Below are 20,408 nucleotides of genomic sequence, written 5' to 3'. Positions count from 1 at the left end.
CTCTGCCAAGTAGAGACCCCCATTTCTAACAGGCAGCAGCTTATTTAACACCCGAGGATGATGATTTTTTTGGTAGAGACTTTATCCAAGACAGAAAGGTCCGTTAAGTACTTACCTATCATAGTCTATACTCAGACTTAAAGCAAAAGTACTTACTCCATAAGTGAAGAGGAAGTATAAACCTTCTCGCTCAGACACTCTATACATTTTTTTGACACCCTTCCCGACTCATTAGTCATTGCTGTTGCTAGAAAAAGGTTTCAGCTTAGGCAACACGAGATGCCAGCCTCCTGATAAAGAATTAAATGCACTGATGCAGTAGAGAAAAGGGTGGCATGGGTAAAGCCAATAACTAGAGGATTGCTTACTCAGTGTGGTTACTCTCTCCGTACAACAGGGCCCACTGGGAGGAAATGGAGGTTCTCTTGCAGCATTTCCTAGAAGAGTACAAGAAGAAAGCTGAGGAATTAGTGGGTGATAGAAAACTGATCTTGAATGCAACCATTAAGGGTGCAATAGATGTTGCTGACACCTTTGCAAGGGGTATAGAAAGTCAGCTGTCATTTTAAGCAGACATTCATGGCTGCGCATTTCAGAATTCAATCCAGAGGAACAACGGTAGCTACTTAACATTCCATTTGATAGTGAACATTTATCCAGCCCTCAGGTCGATTAAATGCTAAAACAAATTGAGAAAGTTATTGAGGCAGAAAAGACATAAGCTGCAATCAATCTTCTCCTCTGTTTAGGATTTGCAATAAACGCAAAGTCCTACCTAGAACCACTTCAGATTTAATCTGATCTAGAAGTGATTCTTAATTTGGTTACTTGCAAAGCCTACCACAATCTGCAGAGGATTCTGAACTTCCAGAACCAACTGGCTCTTTTTCAGCCACATTGGCACATGCCAGTCAGGAAGGTGAAGTGTCTCCTAGACATGCTATCGTCCTGCATAGCCATTTCCCACATGCCATACTGCTTATGCACCAAATACATATTTACCTTGCGTGATGGGGGTCACAAGCAGAGGGCAGTTTAGAGCATCTAGTTGTGTTTCCGCCCAGGATCTATCACCCTGCAATGGTGGAACAGCAACAACAACAACCTGTTGCAGGCCAGATCTTTTATGGATCCTACACTGCAGGTGACCATCACTACACATCACTCACAGGTTGGGGGGGCGCACATGATGCACATGACTGTTCAAGGGCTGTGGCCAGCCCAGAAAAGCCATCAATTTATTGGAAATACTTGCAAAACGTCAAGTGCTGAAATCTTTCATCACAAATATTCAGTGCAAAATAGTTTTCATAAAAACAGACTACATAAGAGCCATGTACTACCCACATAAACGGAGAGGCCCTTCAGCTATCCTAGCTAGCACAGAATATATGGCATTCAGCAGTTCACCATCACATTCACCTCTTGGCTGTGTATTTCCCAGGAGTGGCCAACTAATGTGTCAACCTTCTAAGCAGGATGCAGCAACAAGTCCACAGATGGGAACTCCACCCACAAGTCCTAATCCCATACTTCAAATTTTGGGGAATGCCAGACAGATCTATTCACCACAGCACAAAATGTCAAAACTACACCTCCAGGTTTTATCACCCACAGTCCAAGAGCAGTGCCCTATGGAGGAATTGGTCCCGTTTCTTTGCCTACGTGTTTTCACCGCTCCCATTAAAACCATATGTGGTGAGGAAGCTCAGGCAGACATCTCTCACTGTGATTCTAATAGCTCCCACATGGGCAAGACAGTCATGGGTCCACACCTTTACTAGAGTTATCTGTAGTTACTCACAAGAGGCTTCCCAACAGGCCGGACCATCTCGGGCAGGAACAAGGGAGAGTCAGACATACAAATCCCAGAAGGCTCAATCTGGCTCCTGAGGTCCTAGAATTTGTTTGCCTAAAATTACCATTGGAGTGCATGGACATCCTAAAATTAGCAAGACAACTTACCACTAGGGTATGCTATGCGGTAATTGGAGGAACTTGGTCCACTACTCTAATACATACCCTATTGATCCTCTAAGGCTTACAGTACAAAACCTGGTGTACTACCACCTAAACGTTAGAAGAGTCTGGCTAGCTTTTATGCATATACAACTGTCCTTAGCAGCTATTGAGAACAGAACAATAATCACTCTTCAGAATCCCTGTTAAAGCATTTGTTGAGGGTTCAAAGAGGGTAATATCCCCCAAGCCGCCACGTGCTCCACTCTGGGATCTTAATGTTGTGCTAACCAGACTTATTGGCCCTCCTTTTGACTTTACACTCATGCCCACATCAATTTATTTCATGAAAAGTTGTTTTTTGATCAATAACTTCTTTAAGAAGAGTCAGTGAAATGCATGTCCTAACTCTGGAAGAATCTTTCTTTCAGTCACACCAAGATAAGGTAGTCCTTAGATCCAACCCTAAATTCCTGCTAAAAGTAGTGTCTTATTTTCACTTGAACCAAACTATTGGGTTATCAGTTTTCTTTTCTGGTCCAGCGGAAAGAGCTCTTCATACACTAGATGTAAAGAGAGCACTAATGTATTACATTGAGAGAACTAAATCATTCAGTAAAACATAACCATTACTTGTTGCCTTCTCAAAACCAAGGTAAGGGCTCACTATATCCAAGACAGGTATCACTAGATGGATAGTTAGATACATCCAAACACGTTGCATCAAGGCAGCAAGGACATTAACAGTTACACCAAAACCACACTCCACTTGAAAAAGGGGTGCTTTTATGGCTGTTCTTGGTAACATTGCCATAGTTGACATCCGCATGGTCACCTCCACCCACATGCTGAAGTTTGACAGACCATACTCACAACTTTGCATATGCACTATCCAGTAACTAGCCACTGCAATGGGATAACTGCTTTACAGTCTTTGCACAGCCTGTGTATCTACAGCCACACGTACTATGAGTAGATTATGTTGCTTACCCTGTCACCATCTATTCGTAGCATGTAGTGCTGTAGATTCTTATGCGCCCACTCACCTTCCCTGAAGATATTGGTTGTCTTGGATGGGTCTGCATTATGTGCTATTTCTAGCTCCCCTAACATATGTACCTTTGTGTTAAAAACAATCTAATATTGGGGTCGATGACGATGTGCATTGCCACAGAGAAGAAGAGCTCAAAAACCTTGTGACTCTAAAGACTTCTTCAAAGAAAAACAAGTTGCGACTGTGTAAGCCCAACACTAGTTGGCAGGAGTCTGCACAGCATGTGAATCTGCAGCACTGCGTGATACAAATAGATGTCTATACGGTAAGTAAAATAATCCTTTTTTCTCTCCATTTTAAGAGGAAAATGAACAATGTAAATTGTGGTTTTGCTCTTTTGTTTCACAGATAGACTATTTTCTTTATTTATCTTCCTATCCAAAATGGACTTTAGCCTCAGTAGCCTAACAAAGTCTGGTTGGTCAAGAGGATGATTTGCGTTAAGATTCAAGTCTTCTTTAGGAAGCTGCTGATCAAGCCTCCTAAATGTTGTATTTGTTTTATCCGTTATCTTTTGGAGTCCTTAACTCATACCTTAAATATTAAAAGAAAATCCTGTCTTTTCTCACGGATGCTCATCCACTGATTATCCCATGGTGTTTATGTATAGGTGTTTTATGGCTTCAGTGCAAGGGGGGGGGAGAGGAGGGAGAGGTTAGTCCCTAGAAATTACTGGCCAATACTTTGCTCGATCATTTCAATATTTTATCTAATAGGAAACAGGCTTCAGGCAAAGCCGTAATTCTCTTGATAAAGCCCTTAAATTTTGTCTTGTAATGGGAAAACAATGAACCTTAAAAAAGGGACTTATGTACGGTTATTATGAAATAAATGCCTGTTTATCAATATGCATATAATGTTCTACTATCGGATCCACTGCATCAAAAAGCATGGTCAAAGCTGCATGAGCTCTACTCATCCAGTTACATAGTTAGAATTTGAAGATGTGAGCAGTGCTGTTGACATAAGAGTTTTCAAAGTTAGTGTCAGTGGGTCTGCAGAGCCTGTATTTAGAGGCACTTGGCTAGCATCCATTAGTACTATGTTTGATTCAAGTATTCTGTATAATCATAAAGTGTCCCTTGTATTGTGCTCCAGTGAGAAGATTATATTTACCTTTGATGAAGATTGCGAAGTCATATGATGTCTAGTAAAATTAAGCCCATTTCCTGTTAGGCCCCAATGGATACATTTCTTTTTGATAACCAATTTTGTTGAGTTCTGCATTCAAAGAATATACAAATGTTAATTTGTATCACCAGCCTCTGATCCCCAGAATAATCATAACTTTATACTGATATGCAAGTACACAGCAGAACAATAGCCATTTGTTAAAGTGATTCCCACCCTATAGTTTTCCCACAATTTGACCCATATTTTAGCCTGCTTTAGCGGGCAGCCCCAGCCTGGTTAGCATAGTCTTGCTGCACGCACTAGTCCACCCCTTTCTGCAAAGTGGCCAATGTTGGGGGGGGGCTGCTGGCAATTTCAAGGGCATGCTGTGTCTCTCTTGGCTACCAGGTAGCCATCCCCACCAGTTTCCATTCCCCCTTTGTGTTTCCCAGATATTCCAGGATGCATAGTATGGCCACCTAGGGTCCACCTGGCCGAACTGCAGAGAGAGTTCTGCTAAACTGGTTCCAAAAAGCCTTTATTAGAGGGCACTACCATACCACATGGAAGAAGTCCACATTGGTTCCTCTACAGCATGGGCAGGACGAGGTCTTCACTTGCCACAAGCAATGGAGTGTGTAGTAACCTGAATGTAAGTAGTAGAAGAGTTGGATCAAACATGCACAGGAGGATATTGTAAGCTCTTGTGGGGCCATAGAAGCTTCCCTCCATTCCACATCCTCCGGAGGGCCCACTCACCCCCACCCCTTTCTGCCTTAGTGAGCACAGTGGCTCGGGCGCACTGAAGACCAGTGTGCGATAGAGGTGGGGCATCCCCCCCACCCTTGCCAGAGTTACCCAGAAGCAATTTGACTCCCATGGGAATGTGGTCTGGGAGGTTAGCCATATCAGGTTTGTGCTTGGCTAGTGCATGCCTTAATTGAAGGTATTGGTGGAACGGAGTCTTAAAGAGCTTGAAGTGGGTCTGCATTTCTAGTAAGGAGCGCATATGGTTGCCTTGACAGATGTCCTCCTCTGTGGATATCCCGATTCTGTCTCACCTGATGAGCCCCTCTAATTGCTGATGTGGTGTAGGCATTGGCTATCCCACGGGGAGTCTGCTTTCTCAGCCTACCCTGCCACCCCATGGCCCGTAGTGTCATCCTCCATGTTACAAGCACAAAAGGAGCCACCTAGGTCGGAGGGACACGTGCAGCTCCGCCAAACATAATGAAAGCAGCCCTGAAAGAAATGGTCAAGAAAGGCAAAAATCCTTGGGCTGAAGCCCTATCTACTGCCTGCTCTGAATTGCACCTTGACTTGTTCAAATGGGGGAGTTTTATTCACCAACCGGGAATTTTAAAAACCATTTTAAGGAAACAAATAAGACTATTAGCCAAAACGAGATGACCTGGGGCTTATAGAGTCCTCTAGTAGCAATATCGGGCTCTTAGCCAGCTCCTATAAGGAAAAATTGAGCCAGCCATATCTTGACTCCGCTCTGAATAAGTCAATTCTAAAGCAAATCCTGTCAGTCAGTTAATGGTCATGCCATTAAAAGATATAAATACTCGCTGGAAATCCCTAGAGGCGGTCACCACTTGGAGACTGTGTCATTGGTACGAAGAGTCTTTGGCTCACCTAATTTTCATCTACCCTCAATTGAATCACGTATGCTGCACTTTATTAAAACCTTTGTTTTTAAAATACGGCACCTGTACCTGTCCAGACTCAATGAAACTTCTTTTTAACTTAGAGATGCCCATAGAACTGACAAGACTAGCGAAATTTGCCCATCAACTTAAAGAACTTATAAGCAAAGATCGAGCCTTGGTCTAAAGGCTGACCACTCGCCCAAATTAGCGAGCATATAACAATTTTTATGGTTTCTTATTTTTACGCTGAGTGTAACTGTTCGATATGTACTAAATGAAATGATGTTGTTTTGATCAATGACCAAAGAAGGTGCGTGGAAGGACACCATGCACAACCTTTTTGTAACAATTTTTATTAACTAAAACAAATGTATTCATTAATCATTGATTGAGTCACCTAGGCGAGGGTCCTGGGAATCGGGTACTGTACAATAGACTCATTAAGTTGACCAGCCAAAGAGGGAGCGTTCTGCGTGGTAAGCGGAGTCGTTCCCTCATCCTTTAAACCAATCATTCGCCACCAAGACTAGTTTAACCCCTTCGATGCTCGTGACGAGCTGGAGTCGTCATGGCACACAGTGGTCGTGTGCTCATGACGAGTCCAGCTCGTCATGAAATATCGCCATGGAAATCCCTCCGGTGCGGGCACCAGAGGGATTCCCTTTATGCCAAAAGAGCCTCGGGAGCTGGGGAAGGTGTTTTTGGGACAAATTTTAGGTTTGCAAGGGATTCTGGGTAACAGAACCTGGTGAGAGGCAGTAACGTCACCCCATCCTGGATTCCCCTGGGTGTCTAGTTTTCAAAAATGTATAGGTTTGCTAGGTTTTCCTAGATGTCAGCAGAGCTAGTGTTCAAAAACTACAGCTAGGCACTTTGCTAAAAAAGGGTAATTTTTCATTGTGAAAATGTGGTGTGTTCACATTGGGTTTTGAGCCATTTCCTGTCGTGGGCACTATGCCTACCCACACAAGTAAGGTACCAATTTTATCGGGAGACTTAGCGTAATTCAGATTTGTTAAGCAACTGTCATTACCTATTGACTTTCGATGCATTTCTGCCTTCCAAATGAAAGACATTGTTTAAAAATGACCGATAATTCTCAAGCTAGTATGAGTATTCCCAATTTCGAAAATGTGCAAATACCTGTTTCTAAACTCTATAATTTGTTCCCATTTCAGAAATACATAGGTGTCTTTCATACCTATTTTTCCATGTATACATTTTCCCACAATAATTGCTATATACCTGGTACATAATAAAAAGCCATTGCAAATTGCTGCTCAGTTTTTGACTCTGGGTTTGTCGGGTTCTTGGTTAACCTACAAGTCCTTTATATCCCCACAACCAGAAAGGTCCAGCGGATGTAACTCTATATTGCTTTCAAAGAGCTGTCAGAATTAGAAGAAGTTACAGGTGAAAAGGTTGACACAAAAGGCTGTTTTTTGCAACTAAATTTCAATTTTTCCTATATTTAACTGTTGGTTTCTATAAAGAAACCTTGAAGGATCTACACAAATGACCCGTTGCTGAATTCAGAATTTTGTCTACTTTTCTAAAATGTATAGCTTTCCAGGATCCATTATTGCTTTCATACCCATTTCTACCATTAACTGGAAGGAGGTTGTTGAAAGCACAGAAAATAGCAAAAATAGGCTATGTCCCAGAAAAATGCCAAAACTGTGTAAAAAAAAAATGTTGGTTTTCTGACAAGTCTGTCATTCCCTAAAAGCTGGGAAAATGGTGATTTCAGCCCCACAAACCCTTTTTTGATACCATTGGCAGGGAAAAACCCAGATGCTTTTATTTGAAGTCCTTTGTTCCTATTTCCCCCCCAAAAAAATACTTTTGCTGTATTTTGGCTAATTTCTGGGACCCTTCCAGGTGAATCCACAAACCCTGGGTACCTTTATAATTCCCATGATGTTGGAAAAAAAGGACGCAAATTTGGCATGGATACCTTATGTGGTTAAAAAGTTACAGGGGCCTAAGCGCGCACTACCCCAAAGAGGTGGCATTTATTCATGGTGATCAGTGGGGGGTTGTTGGCCCAGAGAAAAAGGTGTCTCTGCCACCCAAGCAAAAACACAGTTGGGATCGTCGGTGGGAAATTTTGCAGTACATATAGAAAGCATGGAAGGACTGTCATTTTAAAGACCGCCAACCGCTCCAGCACATTAAGCTGCAAGGTTTGCCACCTTGCCAGTTCTAGTTTAAAGTTAGACATGAGTGGGCTGAGGTTCAGGGGACATGTGAGTTTGGGCTCTGGAGCTATTGTGGCTCCTAGGTCTGTAAATTCAGTCCCAAATCGGTATGGATCTGTGCCAGGCAGTTGAATCAGAGTCTCCTTGGATCTGCACCATTAGACATTTCTTGCGGTTCAGGCATAGGCAGGAGACTTATTCACACAGTCTCAGCAGTCGCTGGCATCTTGGTCCTGAGATATGGGGGTTCTTCAAGGAACAGGACTTTGTCCACGCGGAGTAAAATTGTATCTTCCAGCCCATTCCCCCATCTTCAGCAAGTTGTGCGTTGTATCTGACCTGCCATGCTAGAGGTTCTATTGCGAGAGAGAGGGCAGCCCTGACATATTCCCCTATTAACTGATAAGTGTTTGAATAAATCTCAGTTTACCCAGACCTGAGCAACCAGTTCCATGTAGAGGAGCATTACTAAGGTACAGAATTTTGGGCCGAACTTCTTGTTCCAGGACTCCCTGTAGGAAGGATCAATCTATGGAATCAAATGCTTTCTCAAAGTCCAAGCTTTCCAGGGTGCAAGCGCCTTGCAGTTCCTATTTTTGGGCCAGTGTTATGTGAGCCTGGTGAATATGGTGTTGGGTGCTCCTTTCTGGCATGAAGTCACATTGGTCCGGGTGGACCAGGTCCTCAGTGACACGAGGAGGCGAAGGGCCAGCATCTTTGCGAGTATTTTTAAGCTCCATGTTAATCGGAGATTTTGGGCAAAAGTAGTTGCAGCGGTGTCATAGCATGGTTTGATTTGTGGATCACCACTATCCTTGCTGCATCCATTTCTGCGTGCAAGGTACCTGCTTCCTAAACAGCTCAATAGAGGGTCAGCAGATGTGTGGAAAAGGACAGTGTGTCATTTGCTGTAATAATCTGAGAAGCCGCCTCGGGCCAGTGTTTTTTTGGGTTTCATCGCCTGGATGGCCTCCTTTATTTCATCAGTTATCAGGGCCCCATCTAATGCTTTTGCTTCTGCGGAGAACAGGGTTGGAAGTGGGATCTGATTCAAGGGGTTTATATTGCTCAGACTGCGAGTGTGAGCTTTGTGCGTACGTTCCCTTAATAGACTGCAAACGTTTTTGCAACTGCCGCTGTCATGTGCTTCAGTTGACACCTCGCATCCCGCACTGCCAGGGCAGCCCTGGTGTTACAGGTCCCTGGTAACCAACCAGTAAAGAAACTTTGTTTTTATTGCCACATTTGTCTGTCCAGCATTGGTTCCGGTTCGTCGTCGCTGGCTTCGGCCGAAGTTTTTACAAAATTGTGTTAAAAATATAGCTTCTGCCCGTGACTGTCTCTTCTGCCCAAAGAACGAAGCAGTCTGTGTAAAACTATTCAATTATTTTAAGGAGTTTATGTATATATTTTAAATCTTTTATATATTCTTTTAAATGGGCTGATAACCACTGTACCTGTTATCCTTTTATGAAGTATTAATATTCTCTCCTTTTTCTGATTGTACTTTGCACATTTAATGGCTGCTATTTATTGCTCTTTGCACAGTTAGGATATGTTGTGCTTGTCTCTCACTTTTTTCGCTTGTTGCCAATCTCAAAATTCAATTGAAGCGGGACATTGGACTGTACTTTGCACATGAACTGGCTGCTACTGAATTGCTTTTTGCACAGATTAGGATATGCCCTGTTATTCATTATTTTCTTGCTACCAACCCTAAACTGAACTCTCTGCCGAAGCTGGATTTTGGATTATATTTTGACAAAAGAACTGGCTGCTACTTATTGCTTTTTGCACACTCTGGGATATGCGTGGTTACCTCAATCCTCCTGTTGTTAATCTCAAATCCTATTTTCTGACAAAGTGGTTATGTGCTGCTACTTAAAATGCTTGAAAACTTTTAACTAGCTCTGACGTGATGCATATTATTCTAAATTTACATGAAGCTGTTGTTTTTTAGTATGGTCTTAAACATACGTTGCCTGCTTTGATTGAGGTCTCTCGGGCCTCTGTTCTTGCCTATGAGCTAAATGGTATTACTGTTGAAAACCTTAGTTATTTTGCCTATTAGGGTAAACGTCATCATCTACTAATGTTTTGTAAGGGAAAATCTAGACCTGCTATGTAGGTTTTTGGAAATTTATGTTGGTCCGGGAAATGAATTTTTCTCATGTTTTATTTTATTTGTAATAATCTGTGTGTATTGTACTGTGGACCTCATTGGAGATCCAAATCTTTAATAAATATTGAATTGAATGCCACATTTGTACACCCGTCTAGTCCCTTCCTGAAGACTTTCCTTCCAGTTTGGTGATCTTGGTTTCAAAGGAATATTATGCGTTGGTTTTTGGCTCTCTTGTCTTCTGACATATGACTTTGCCATGCCTCTGGTGGCACTGCCTGCCTGCCACAGAATGATGGGGTATTCTACTGAGCCCTGGTTGTTGGAAATGGGTTTTGATTTCAGTGGCTATATTTTCTTCGCATTAGGGGTCTGCAAGGTGCTAGACGCTGAGATATCAGATGGATTGGGGGCCAGCAGTGTGTGGGCCAAACTGGAGAAAGACCGGATATGCCTCGTGTGTATATTGACTGCTTGCACCTGGTGGGAGTCCGTTGCTGCAAATATAACCAAATTGATGTGGGATTGGGTCTTATGAGCCGCAAAGGTGTGTGTGTAAACTCCATGACCCCGGGTGCCATAGTTTCAAGCTATTGCAGCGCCCCAGTAAGTCCAATCATCCCTGGAGTTGTGAAGTGTGTTTTGGACAGGACCCCGTGGGGGAGCCTGAGGCATTGCTGCCTGGATCGAGAAAGGACTGGCTGTGTTGAGGTCACCCTTAATTATGCTGATGCCCTGGGAGAGGGCTAGGATAACCGCTTCTATTGCCCTGATGGTGGACTGGCCAAGTTGCGGCAGAATGTAAACACTAAGAAAGTTGCACTGTTTCCCTTCCAGTTTACCCTGTATGCTCACATGTCTACCTTTGGCATCCGTGAGACAATTGGTCACTTTCAGAGGAAGGGATCCATGAAGGAATATGTCCACCCCTCTGGGCCCCTAGTGTACCCCCAGTGGAAGACCCTGTTGTAGCCATAGCTTAGGGAGAAGGGGCAGGCCGTGCCCCAGAGGTGAGTTTCCTGGAGCACTAGCATGGAGGGTTGAGTGTGTTTTGCATAGCGCAGCACAGCAGCTCGTCTGATGCGATCTAGGAGCCCATTAACATTCCAAGACATCAGGGAAAATACATTATCTGCTGGGATGTGTTAAGGGTATTCTGGTGGACCCAGTGGTTGGATAAATAGGCCTGTGGGCTTCCCCGTCCAAATGTTGTGTGCTGTTTTAGGCATGAAATATACGATTGGCTGAAGAAGGCAGAAGAAGAAGGTTACAAAAAAGTGGAGGAAATTCTTCCTACAAAGTGCCCCCTCAAACCCACTCTAACTTCGCTTCAACCCCAGAATTATCTGTTTCCCATAACATATTCTTTAACACACGGAACTCCTCCTTAAAGGATCATTTGACGACTGTTGCCTTTAGACAAAAATAGATATTTTTTCCAAGCTAGACCATGATCAGTCCTTTGAGATGGATGGTACTGCATCCCCCAGGGATGTGGGTCCTGGAGAGGGCCAGACCCTCGACCTGGCATCCTTCCCCGGGACCTCCTCGATCATGGTAGGATGACCTATAATGTGTATTTTTAAATATTTATTAGGCATTTTGGGGCCTCTTGTTGCAGAGATTGTTAAATGATGTTTGTGGTCCACTGACGTTTCCCAAAAATTGGAGGTTCTCAGTAATAGCCCTGTAAGAAACTGGATTATTGGTTGAGGGGGTGGAAGCCCCACTCAGGCAACAACCACAGTCCTTTTCATAGTGAAGCACAAAAGTCACTAAATTAACCTGTGCTTAACCATCTGGTTGGTAGCTTGGCACAAAAGCAATCAGACTTAACTTGGTGGCAATGAGTGTTAAGTGTTTATGCAGCACACAAACAGTAATAAAGAGAGCACAACACAATAAAAATCCCAAACCAATTTAGAAAGAGAGTACATTTTAAGTAAATAAAATTATACCAGAATGACACAAATCGAATCTTTAGAACCGTAGATAAGCATTTTGAAAGGTTTAGCTAAGTAGAGCTCCAAAAAACACCAAAGTGCCATATTGTTGTGCTAGAACAGGAGAAAGTCACAAGTTCAGCCTGCCTGAAAAACATCACAGGCTGGATAACGGACCAGGTTATAACAGCTGAAAGAGTTACCTTCTCAAAGTCCAGGACAAAGAGTCCAGTTTGTTGCAGAGTTTTCTGCAAAGAGTAGGAAGAGCATTGTAGATGGTCGGCACTGTAGCGCAGAGAGCAGGCCTGGTGTCGCGGGCAGTCTTTGCTGTAGCACAAAGATCCAGTTGGGCGGTGCAGACGGTCGTTGCTGGAGCTTCATGTTGGTGGTCACCGTAGATTGTTGTTGCTGTACCACAAGGTGCAGGTCTTGTCTAGCCAGTCGTCTCTGGGGGTCGCATTAGCACGAAGAGTCTAGTTCACTGGAGCTTCACGTTGTCGGTCATTGCAGGAGGCAGGGTCTGTGGGTGAACTGGCCCGTTTCAGGTCGTGAAGAGTCCAAAACCTAGAGATTTTCAGTTTCTTGCCCAGGAGTTCACAGTGATGCAAGCCAAGGGTCCAGGAAAAGGATTGGCCACACCTGGGGATAAGATACTCACTTTAGCAGAGGCCAGTGGGGTCATGCACATCTAGTTGCAGGTCCAGGCTGGTCCAGTTGCAGTAGGTCAGCTGAGCAGTTGCAGAGTAGCCCCTGGAGCTTGTGTCCTTGTAGCTCAAAACAAGAGGTCAGACAGCGAACCCTTTCAGCCCCTTAGGTTAGCAAGGGGTGAAGGGAGCAGGTCCAGTCTTCCTTTTCATAGAGCAGGGAAGGCCTCAGGCAGCAGGCCAGTCCTCTGCAGAATAAGGCAGGCCTAAATCAGCAGGACAGTCCGTTGGGAAACAAGACACTCCTCCTTCTTTCATATCCACAGATCCAGGAGTTTTAGCCCCATCCCTTTTGCCATAACAAAACCCAGCATACAGAGCAAACGTTATTTCCTGGGGAAGTCTACGTTATTGGGTAAGCCCAGAATAATCTATTGGGGTGTCTTGGAAATGACCATCCTCACCAGGGCCTCCGGTTTGTTGACAATTGATCCCTAGTACACGCCCACCTTCGGACAGTCACATAACGTATATAGGAATGTGCCCTCCTCGAAGCTGCACCGGTGGCACATGGGGCTCTCCGCTCTCACCATTATGTGTAGGCGGGAGCTATTGTAGTATGGCCTTTGAAGGTTGTTAAATTAGATCAATTGCTGTCTGGCTTTGATGGCAACTTCGCTAGGGTGCATCATGGCTGCCTCCCAATCAATATCTTCTAGGGTTCCCACATTGCTTCCCATTTCACCCGTAGGTTCCCCAGGTTGTCTGGTGTGTTTTCAGGTATGGTGCAATATAACTGGGATACTGCCCTTTGGGTAATTGCTCTCCCAAGAAACCAGCTCTCTAGCTGGCTATGTTCTGAAAGGTCCAGCTCCAGGACCCCTTCTTTCTTTAGCACGTGTCAGTTGCAAGTATCAAAACTGTTGGCTATGGCTTATTCTGACTGTAGTGCCTCAAACGACTTGTACTCCCCGTCTAACAGATAGGTAGATATTAACTATTTTGTGTGAACTGGTTTATAAGCTATTATGGAGCACATGTATGTTATAGTAGGTTGTAAGTTGCAATGCAGTGGTGGCTGGTAATCTTTACATTTTGTTAAGTTTATAATACTATCTCCTAATTGGTTTCTACAGTGATGAGACAATGACTCAAACTGTCATAAAGGATCACTGAAAGATATTTTAGCGATCCTTTTTCATTACACAAATTGTTCACCTTTACACCGATTTCCATCATTTATTCCTTTTGTCATTGTTGAGATTCCGTGGTGGGTTGCAACAGGTGAAGTGTGCTTGTTATAATTCAAGGAACGTATTTGGGCCGACTCAGACTCCTCCTTTGATGAATTTGTTTTAATTCTTCCCTGCTTCTTTTATTTGTACAGTACTCGACGATTTATGTTCTGCAGATTAGTGAGTTCCGTTGCATATAGTTTACAAGGAAGACATTTCAGTTTTTCCTGAATTAGCCTTAATCGTCTGAATGAGATTAAACATGCTTGCTAATCGTTTTAATTTATTGATGCAATCCAGTGCTCCAATTAAACAAAAAAATGTTCAGGCCATCATATCACAATGTTGTACTACAAATCGAGTTTGACTACTAAAGAAACTGCTTGGAGGTACTTCGGTCTAGTAATTGAGATTTCACTTGAGCAGTAAAAGTCCGGTTAGAATTATGGAATATAACTTAGCCCATTGAAAACACCAGCATTTCGCTCTTACTCTCTACTTCTGGAGTGTTACTTTGCAGTGGTGGCTTGTAATATTTGTGAATAGTGGGGAGGGATCAGGCAGCACACACACTCACTTCCACCCATTCACTAACAAGTGTACACACTCACCCACTCATCCATAAGCCCTCTCACACCCACCCATTCGCAAGCACACATTCTCACAAACACCACTCACACTTCCACAAACATGTGCGCAAATACACATACATTCATACACTCACCCAAACATTCAAAAAGCACCTACTGAGCCATGATGGCACAAGACCAGTAGTAGGCGGTGGGAGGGAGAAGCACGACCTTGTCATGGTCAGCAAAAGAGAACAGGACCTTCCCTAACTTCTCTCCGAGTGGGTAGGTTCATTCAGACGTTTTGACCCCACCCACTTTGTGACAAGGCTCATTGATAGACCGTCAGCCCAGGGCACTTAAGGGGTTAAACCTAAAGTGCCCAAGGCTGACTCTATTGGTGACCCTCGATTTTTTCATGAGGGGGAGTATCTCAGTGTCTGAGAAGCTCACTGCCCACAGGGATGTGAAAGCCTCATCCCAGCAAAGCTTGGCTCAGGCTACCAGGCACCTGCGCATTAGGGCATTTAACGCAGGCCTGAGGAGTGTACTACCCACAGGGATGTGAAATTCTCAGCCCAGCGAAGCTTGGCTCAGTCTGCCAGGCACCTGCACATTAGCACATGTAAAAAAAATCTGACCCTGGCATGGTGAATGTCTATCACACAAACCTTTGCTCAGCCTGACAGACCATCATAATGCTTTGTAAAATGAAGGGGGGCACAGCCCCACAACCCATGACTGGCCGAACATTCTCCTTTGTGAGGACCTTTTACATTCTACTCCACACTTCGGAACTTGCAATCTGTATATGTGGACTGCCCTCCTGCGCTTGCAAATGTCATGTTCAGAGAGGAGTGGCTGGGACTGCTAGGGTAATCTCTGGAGGTTCCACACACAGTCAGCCCCCTCTATGTACCCAAGTATATTTAATTGTAGGAAGCCTGAAGAATGATCTGTAGTAAACTGTAGTGTGTGTGTGTGTTGTAGCTCCTGTCAAGTCTGCTGCACTCCTTACCCGGCTGGAGAGTTGTGGGAACTGCTAAGCAGTGTTAGCCATGAATTGTAATTCTTAGTTTCATGAATTCACATTACTGCTGCACCACTGTCAAGGAATTTAGATCAATCAAAAAGAAGGTAAACAGTTACCTTTTTCTTAGTTTCCACTATATTTCAATTGCTGGGATCAATGTGTTGTCACAATTTTCAGGTTTTATTCCACTGTGTAGTTGGTAGCTGACTTCTTTCACAAGCTGTAGCCTTTACCCCGTTTACCTACTGAGTTAGCCACACTGATGAACTCCGTGTGCCATGAGAATGGAGTTATGAAAACCATGGATGCAAAATGCTTATGAATCGCTGTACTCTGTTCCTCCAATGCCTTCCTTGTAGGTCTTCTACGAGTGCTGGATGTGCTGTTCATCGTTCTTATCTATAAAGACACCTTCCATGACCTGAATACCTGCTACTTGGTTAGTTTAGGCTCGGGCTCTGTTTTTACGTTCCATTTGCTTTGCTGTACTTTTGTACCTGCTGCCCCCAAGATACGGACCCAATCTCTTATGCTTGGCCAGACGAGGAGCCTGTGTGTGATATTTTGCCTACCAGGGTTTTGTAAGTTCCTTTAAAGCTTTCCACACTATATTCGCTAGTCCCTGCACATCTTTTCCTTCTTCTACCCAACCGTGGATTTTCCTGTTCCTGGACTTCTTTCCTCAAATTCCCCCCACATTTTGAAGTCATGGGTTGGAACTGCTGGCTAGAGAGGTGAACTGTTTTGCCTCAGTCCTAGAGGTGAGCTTTCTATAATGCAAAGGGCTCTGTTTATCAATGACTTTGCACAAGAAAGCTGTACCACTTATCCAACCAGTAACAGCATTTCTGTCTTGTACTGAAAGTGGCTAAGTTGTGGATTTACCTTCTTTCACAGTGTAGTGAGGCTCCCTCACACCTTCTCCAGTCACTAGATAGGCACTCCGCACATGCTTTCTATCTTTTATCTTCAGCAATAACGTGTATGATCTAAGATGTGCAAATCTCTACCTTCATATGGTGTTAACTATGAAATAGAGCTTTTTCTGGCTTATATTCAAACAGTAAGTCTTTCACTAACCATGCGTAAAAGTTGAGATATAACTGCATTCCCTCCTATCAACTCCATTAATATTTTTACCATAAGGTCAAATTTAGAGACAAAATGTATTCGTTCAACACCTGCCATTATTAGCCTCACTTACCGCTCTATATCCATCTCTTTCCTAATGCATAGTTAACTTCTTCAAAGTATACATCTCAGTTGCTTGTCTGTCAGCCAGGGGAAGGGATTGACTGAGAATGTCTCTGATATTCCCTATTTTCCCAGCACAAAGAAGATTTTAGGAGGATCTTCCTTAATTTTTGCTTTATGCCCCGACCAATGATGCCCAACCCTCAGACACACACTTCTATACACACTGAAGAGCCTCAGTCATGGCCACCTTCATGATGTCAGTCTACTTACCCAGAGCTGTAGAGGTAAAGATCATATAATCGACCAACAGGTTTTGTATCGTCTCAAACTTTGACAAACAACCAATTCCCTGCCTCACGACAACTACCAGAGAAGTGTTAAATGCTCTCAGTAGTGGATGCGATTGACTACACTACTATCCAACTCATCACAAACCATGGGAAGCCGCACTGCCTGCTCTGTGTTCCAAATATGGTGTCATTTATGCACAGCATATATGCTAAATGAAGTGCTGCAGTTGTGTGGATTAAACAGATAGTTTTGAAGTGGCTTAACACTTTCTAGTTTAGCTAATGCTTGTCGATTATTTTTTTCAGCTCTCACTACCAAAACAGACAGTTGGTGGGCTTTGATGAAGCCCAGATAAATATAACCTATTATTCTTTTTCATCATTATTTATAGTTAATACTCCAGACCTTTTCTTGTGCCAAAGGATATAGTTTTGAATTGTTAGTTTCAGATTATATTGATCTAACAGTTTAGTGTGTTCAGTGATCTCCGGAAGCCCATTTCAGTATGGTCTAATAGCAGTCTCATTGGCATATAATAATGAAGGTATGTGCTCTGGTCTCAACTTCAGAAGATAACCCAATGTATTTTCCAGTGCTGCTGCTGGCAAATTTGCAGAGGGCGCATTTAAATGAAGGTGAGAGAGGTTTCATCCTTGCCTAATTCTTCTTGCTATTCGAAATCGTCCATACTAGAGCCCAGATCTATTTAAATGCAGATGGCCAAAGTATCCATATGAAGGTACTGCATCGTCATTTTCTGTTGGAATCGACTACCCCATGCAACAAGAGTTGATTGTTAAAATTGAGCAGTAGAGAAGCCAATAACACTGGAGTGCAAGAGGTCCATTGTTTATCAACTGTCTGTCGCCATGTTTAGCTGTTGGAAGTTAAGTTTAGTAATCTGCCTAGACCTGCTGATGTCTATAATGCAATTTATCAAAAAACATTCAGACTAACACAGCTTAAAGTCTACATTCATTATTTCCCATCTGCCCACGTGCCTGGTACAAGCAGCCTTCTGCCCGTTGCTGTGAAAAGGGGCTTCACAATCTGTCTCCAGTAAGGGCCTTATTAATTAATTGAGAGGAGAGGCCGTTTGGGCCCATTGCTCTCAACAGTGTGCCACCTCTTATCTCTTCCAGTAACGGCACATAAGCTCCAACAGCACCCCATAAAGTTTTAGTGTATTTTCTCAGACGTTATCAGGGACATTGTTAAGACTTCCGTAACCAAATAGAAAAAAACGCTTTCTGTCATCTAGAATAATAAAGCTCAGGGACCCTTTCTAAGGAAGCTTTTCTTGTGCTTGACAATGTTCTTATGTTTTGCTTTTCTTTACCATTTTCATGTCCAATTTAGGGGGGCATTTCACTCTCTCAAGGATCTTCAGTCTTCTTTCATCTGGTGTGTTGTGGTCTCTCCGAGCAATCCAGCGTCTTCAAATTTTAATTGACTGCATATCTAGTCAGCCTCGTATCTCCTTCTATATTTTACTTGTGTTTTTCATTACCTGTGCAATGTTGTCTTTGTTGGTAACCATAATTCCCTTATGTTTAATGCACCTTTCACTCAGAAGGAGATGACATTCATGTGATTTGTAGTTCTTTCATAATAATTTGCTTTTAAAAACTGTTTATAAATACAAAATTCCTCTGAATCCACTGCCAGAATCTGTTTTCAGCACTTTGCAAGGTGTCAAAAAGCATAGATGTTTCAGTTTAGGAGTGATTGAAGTGGAATTGTGAGTGCTTTTCTTGGCGGAATCACTTGTAAATTAGCAGTAGATAGAGAGAGGCATATTTACATAGTTTAGAAATTGATGAACATTTAAAAATATGCAGCATTCAGATATTAATATTGTCTACTTTGACAACAGGAATAGACCGACCAGCAGCAGAGGACAAAAGGGATAAACTTCCATCAATAACTGATTTGGACAATATTTTTGGGCCAGTATTATCCCCAAAATCTGTTATTGTTCATGAGGAAGACAAATGGATAAGTTTCTCCGACCAATCTCCAGAACATGAAGGAAAAGTGTTGACTCCAAGTGAAACAGTTGAATCCCCAACTCTGGAATCACCAACTCAGGAAAACTCTATAGCCTCTCCACCTGCCGAAACCTCCCGCAGTATTCCATCTCCACTTAATCTGGAAGATGTTCAAAAGAAAAGTTTGGATCTGGCTTCCAAAGATGATGTTTTTGAATCAACATCCTCTCCAAAAGATTTTGGACTGGGACAGAGAGCTACACCTCCCCCTCCCCCACCTCCCACTTACAGAACAGTGGTGTCATCCCCAGGACCCATCTCTGGCAGTGGCACTGGTACCGCAAGTGGTAAGTATGACTTTAATGATACTTACAGGTTTATGGTTCGACATATAACTGGCTTTTGGAGATGTGTATGAAAATTTTATGCAATGACTTTTGAACACAAGTCAATTTCTGTGCTTTGCGTCAATGGTCTATTACCCAGAATGTTACTAATTTCCTCTTTATCAAGTGATATTTATAGAAAGCAGTGTATTTTAAGTTGTTTGTTTGATTGATGGAAAAGCGGTTTGTTTCCATTCAATTTAAAATGCTTTTACCAGATTACACCTTTTACTTTCTTTGTATTTTGAAGCAGGGTTTTATTTACACGCGGTACAAAATCTTTGTACCGGGAAAGTCATGTATTGTTAATTTACTGCGCAGTAGTTGCCGTTGACACATGTCATGTATTTGATCGGTCATAATGTCCTTTTTGTGGATGCAGTTAAATGCTATTTCTGGTTGAGATGCTATGTCATTTATCAAGTACGTGTTTCGTACCATTTGCGCCTTTTGTGAATTGATTCCTACTCGTAGGAAGTGCCCACTTCAGCAACAGCTTTGGACGGTCACCACTATGAATGCATGCCTCTGCTTGTTATGGTTCACTACTTTTTTGCCGCCTCCAGATCACATGTTTTGGGGCCTTGTTTAAATGTACCTAAAAGCTCTCCAGTTTATAGATGTGTCCTGTAAGCTTCAAGTTTGAGATCCATTCACATTTAGAAAGCCTATAGGTATGGTGCACGCCAGTAAAATGGACCAACTTTGGCTGGTTTGCAAAATGTTTGCTGTTGTTTCCTTGGTTCTATTACATTTGCGCATCCTCATAATAATACATCGATTTCTGGAGAGGGGTCCTATAGGATCACCTGTGGGCCTCGACCACCATGGAACTTATTTAACTTAAAGTTCCATCTATCTAGCCTGGTGATCGTCACATTTTTTGTCTCTTGACATTATATTGTGTAGCCTCTAGTCCGAAATCAACTGCTCCCAAACCCTAGATCCGACTATTCACATGCATCACGATAGGATTTCATAGGATTTTTAAATGTTTTATTTGGTGTTGGTGACC

General features: G+C 43.0%; 1 protein-coding gene across 8 annotated transcripts in view; it reads left to right on the top strand.

Moving 5' to 3' along the window:
• Positions 1–20,408, top strand: part of SGIP1 (SH3GL interacting endocytic adaptor 1) — a 1,140,118-nt gene that overhangs the window by 806,392 nt on the left and 313,318 nt on the right. For all 8 annotated transcript variants that reach the window (XM_085602350.1, XM_085602347.1, XM_085602346.1 and 5 more), the window contains one exon: positions 18,893–19,354. In XM_085602350.1, coding sequence (XP_085458476.1) covers positions 18,893–19,354 — 462 coding nt within the window. The remainder of the gene's footprint in view (positions 1–18,892; positions 19,355–20,408) is intronic.

This window comes from Triturus cristatus, chromosome 4_2 (assembly GCF_964204655.1).
Source record: "Triturus cristatus chromosome 4_2, aTriCri1.1, whole genome shotgun sequence".
NCBI lineage: Eukaryota > Metazoa > Chordata > Amphibia > Caudata > Salamandridae > Triturus > Triturus cristatus.
This window is presented reverse-complemented; position numbering and strand designations above follow the sequence as displayed.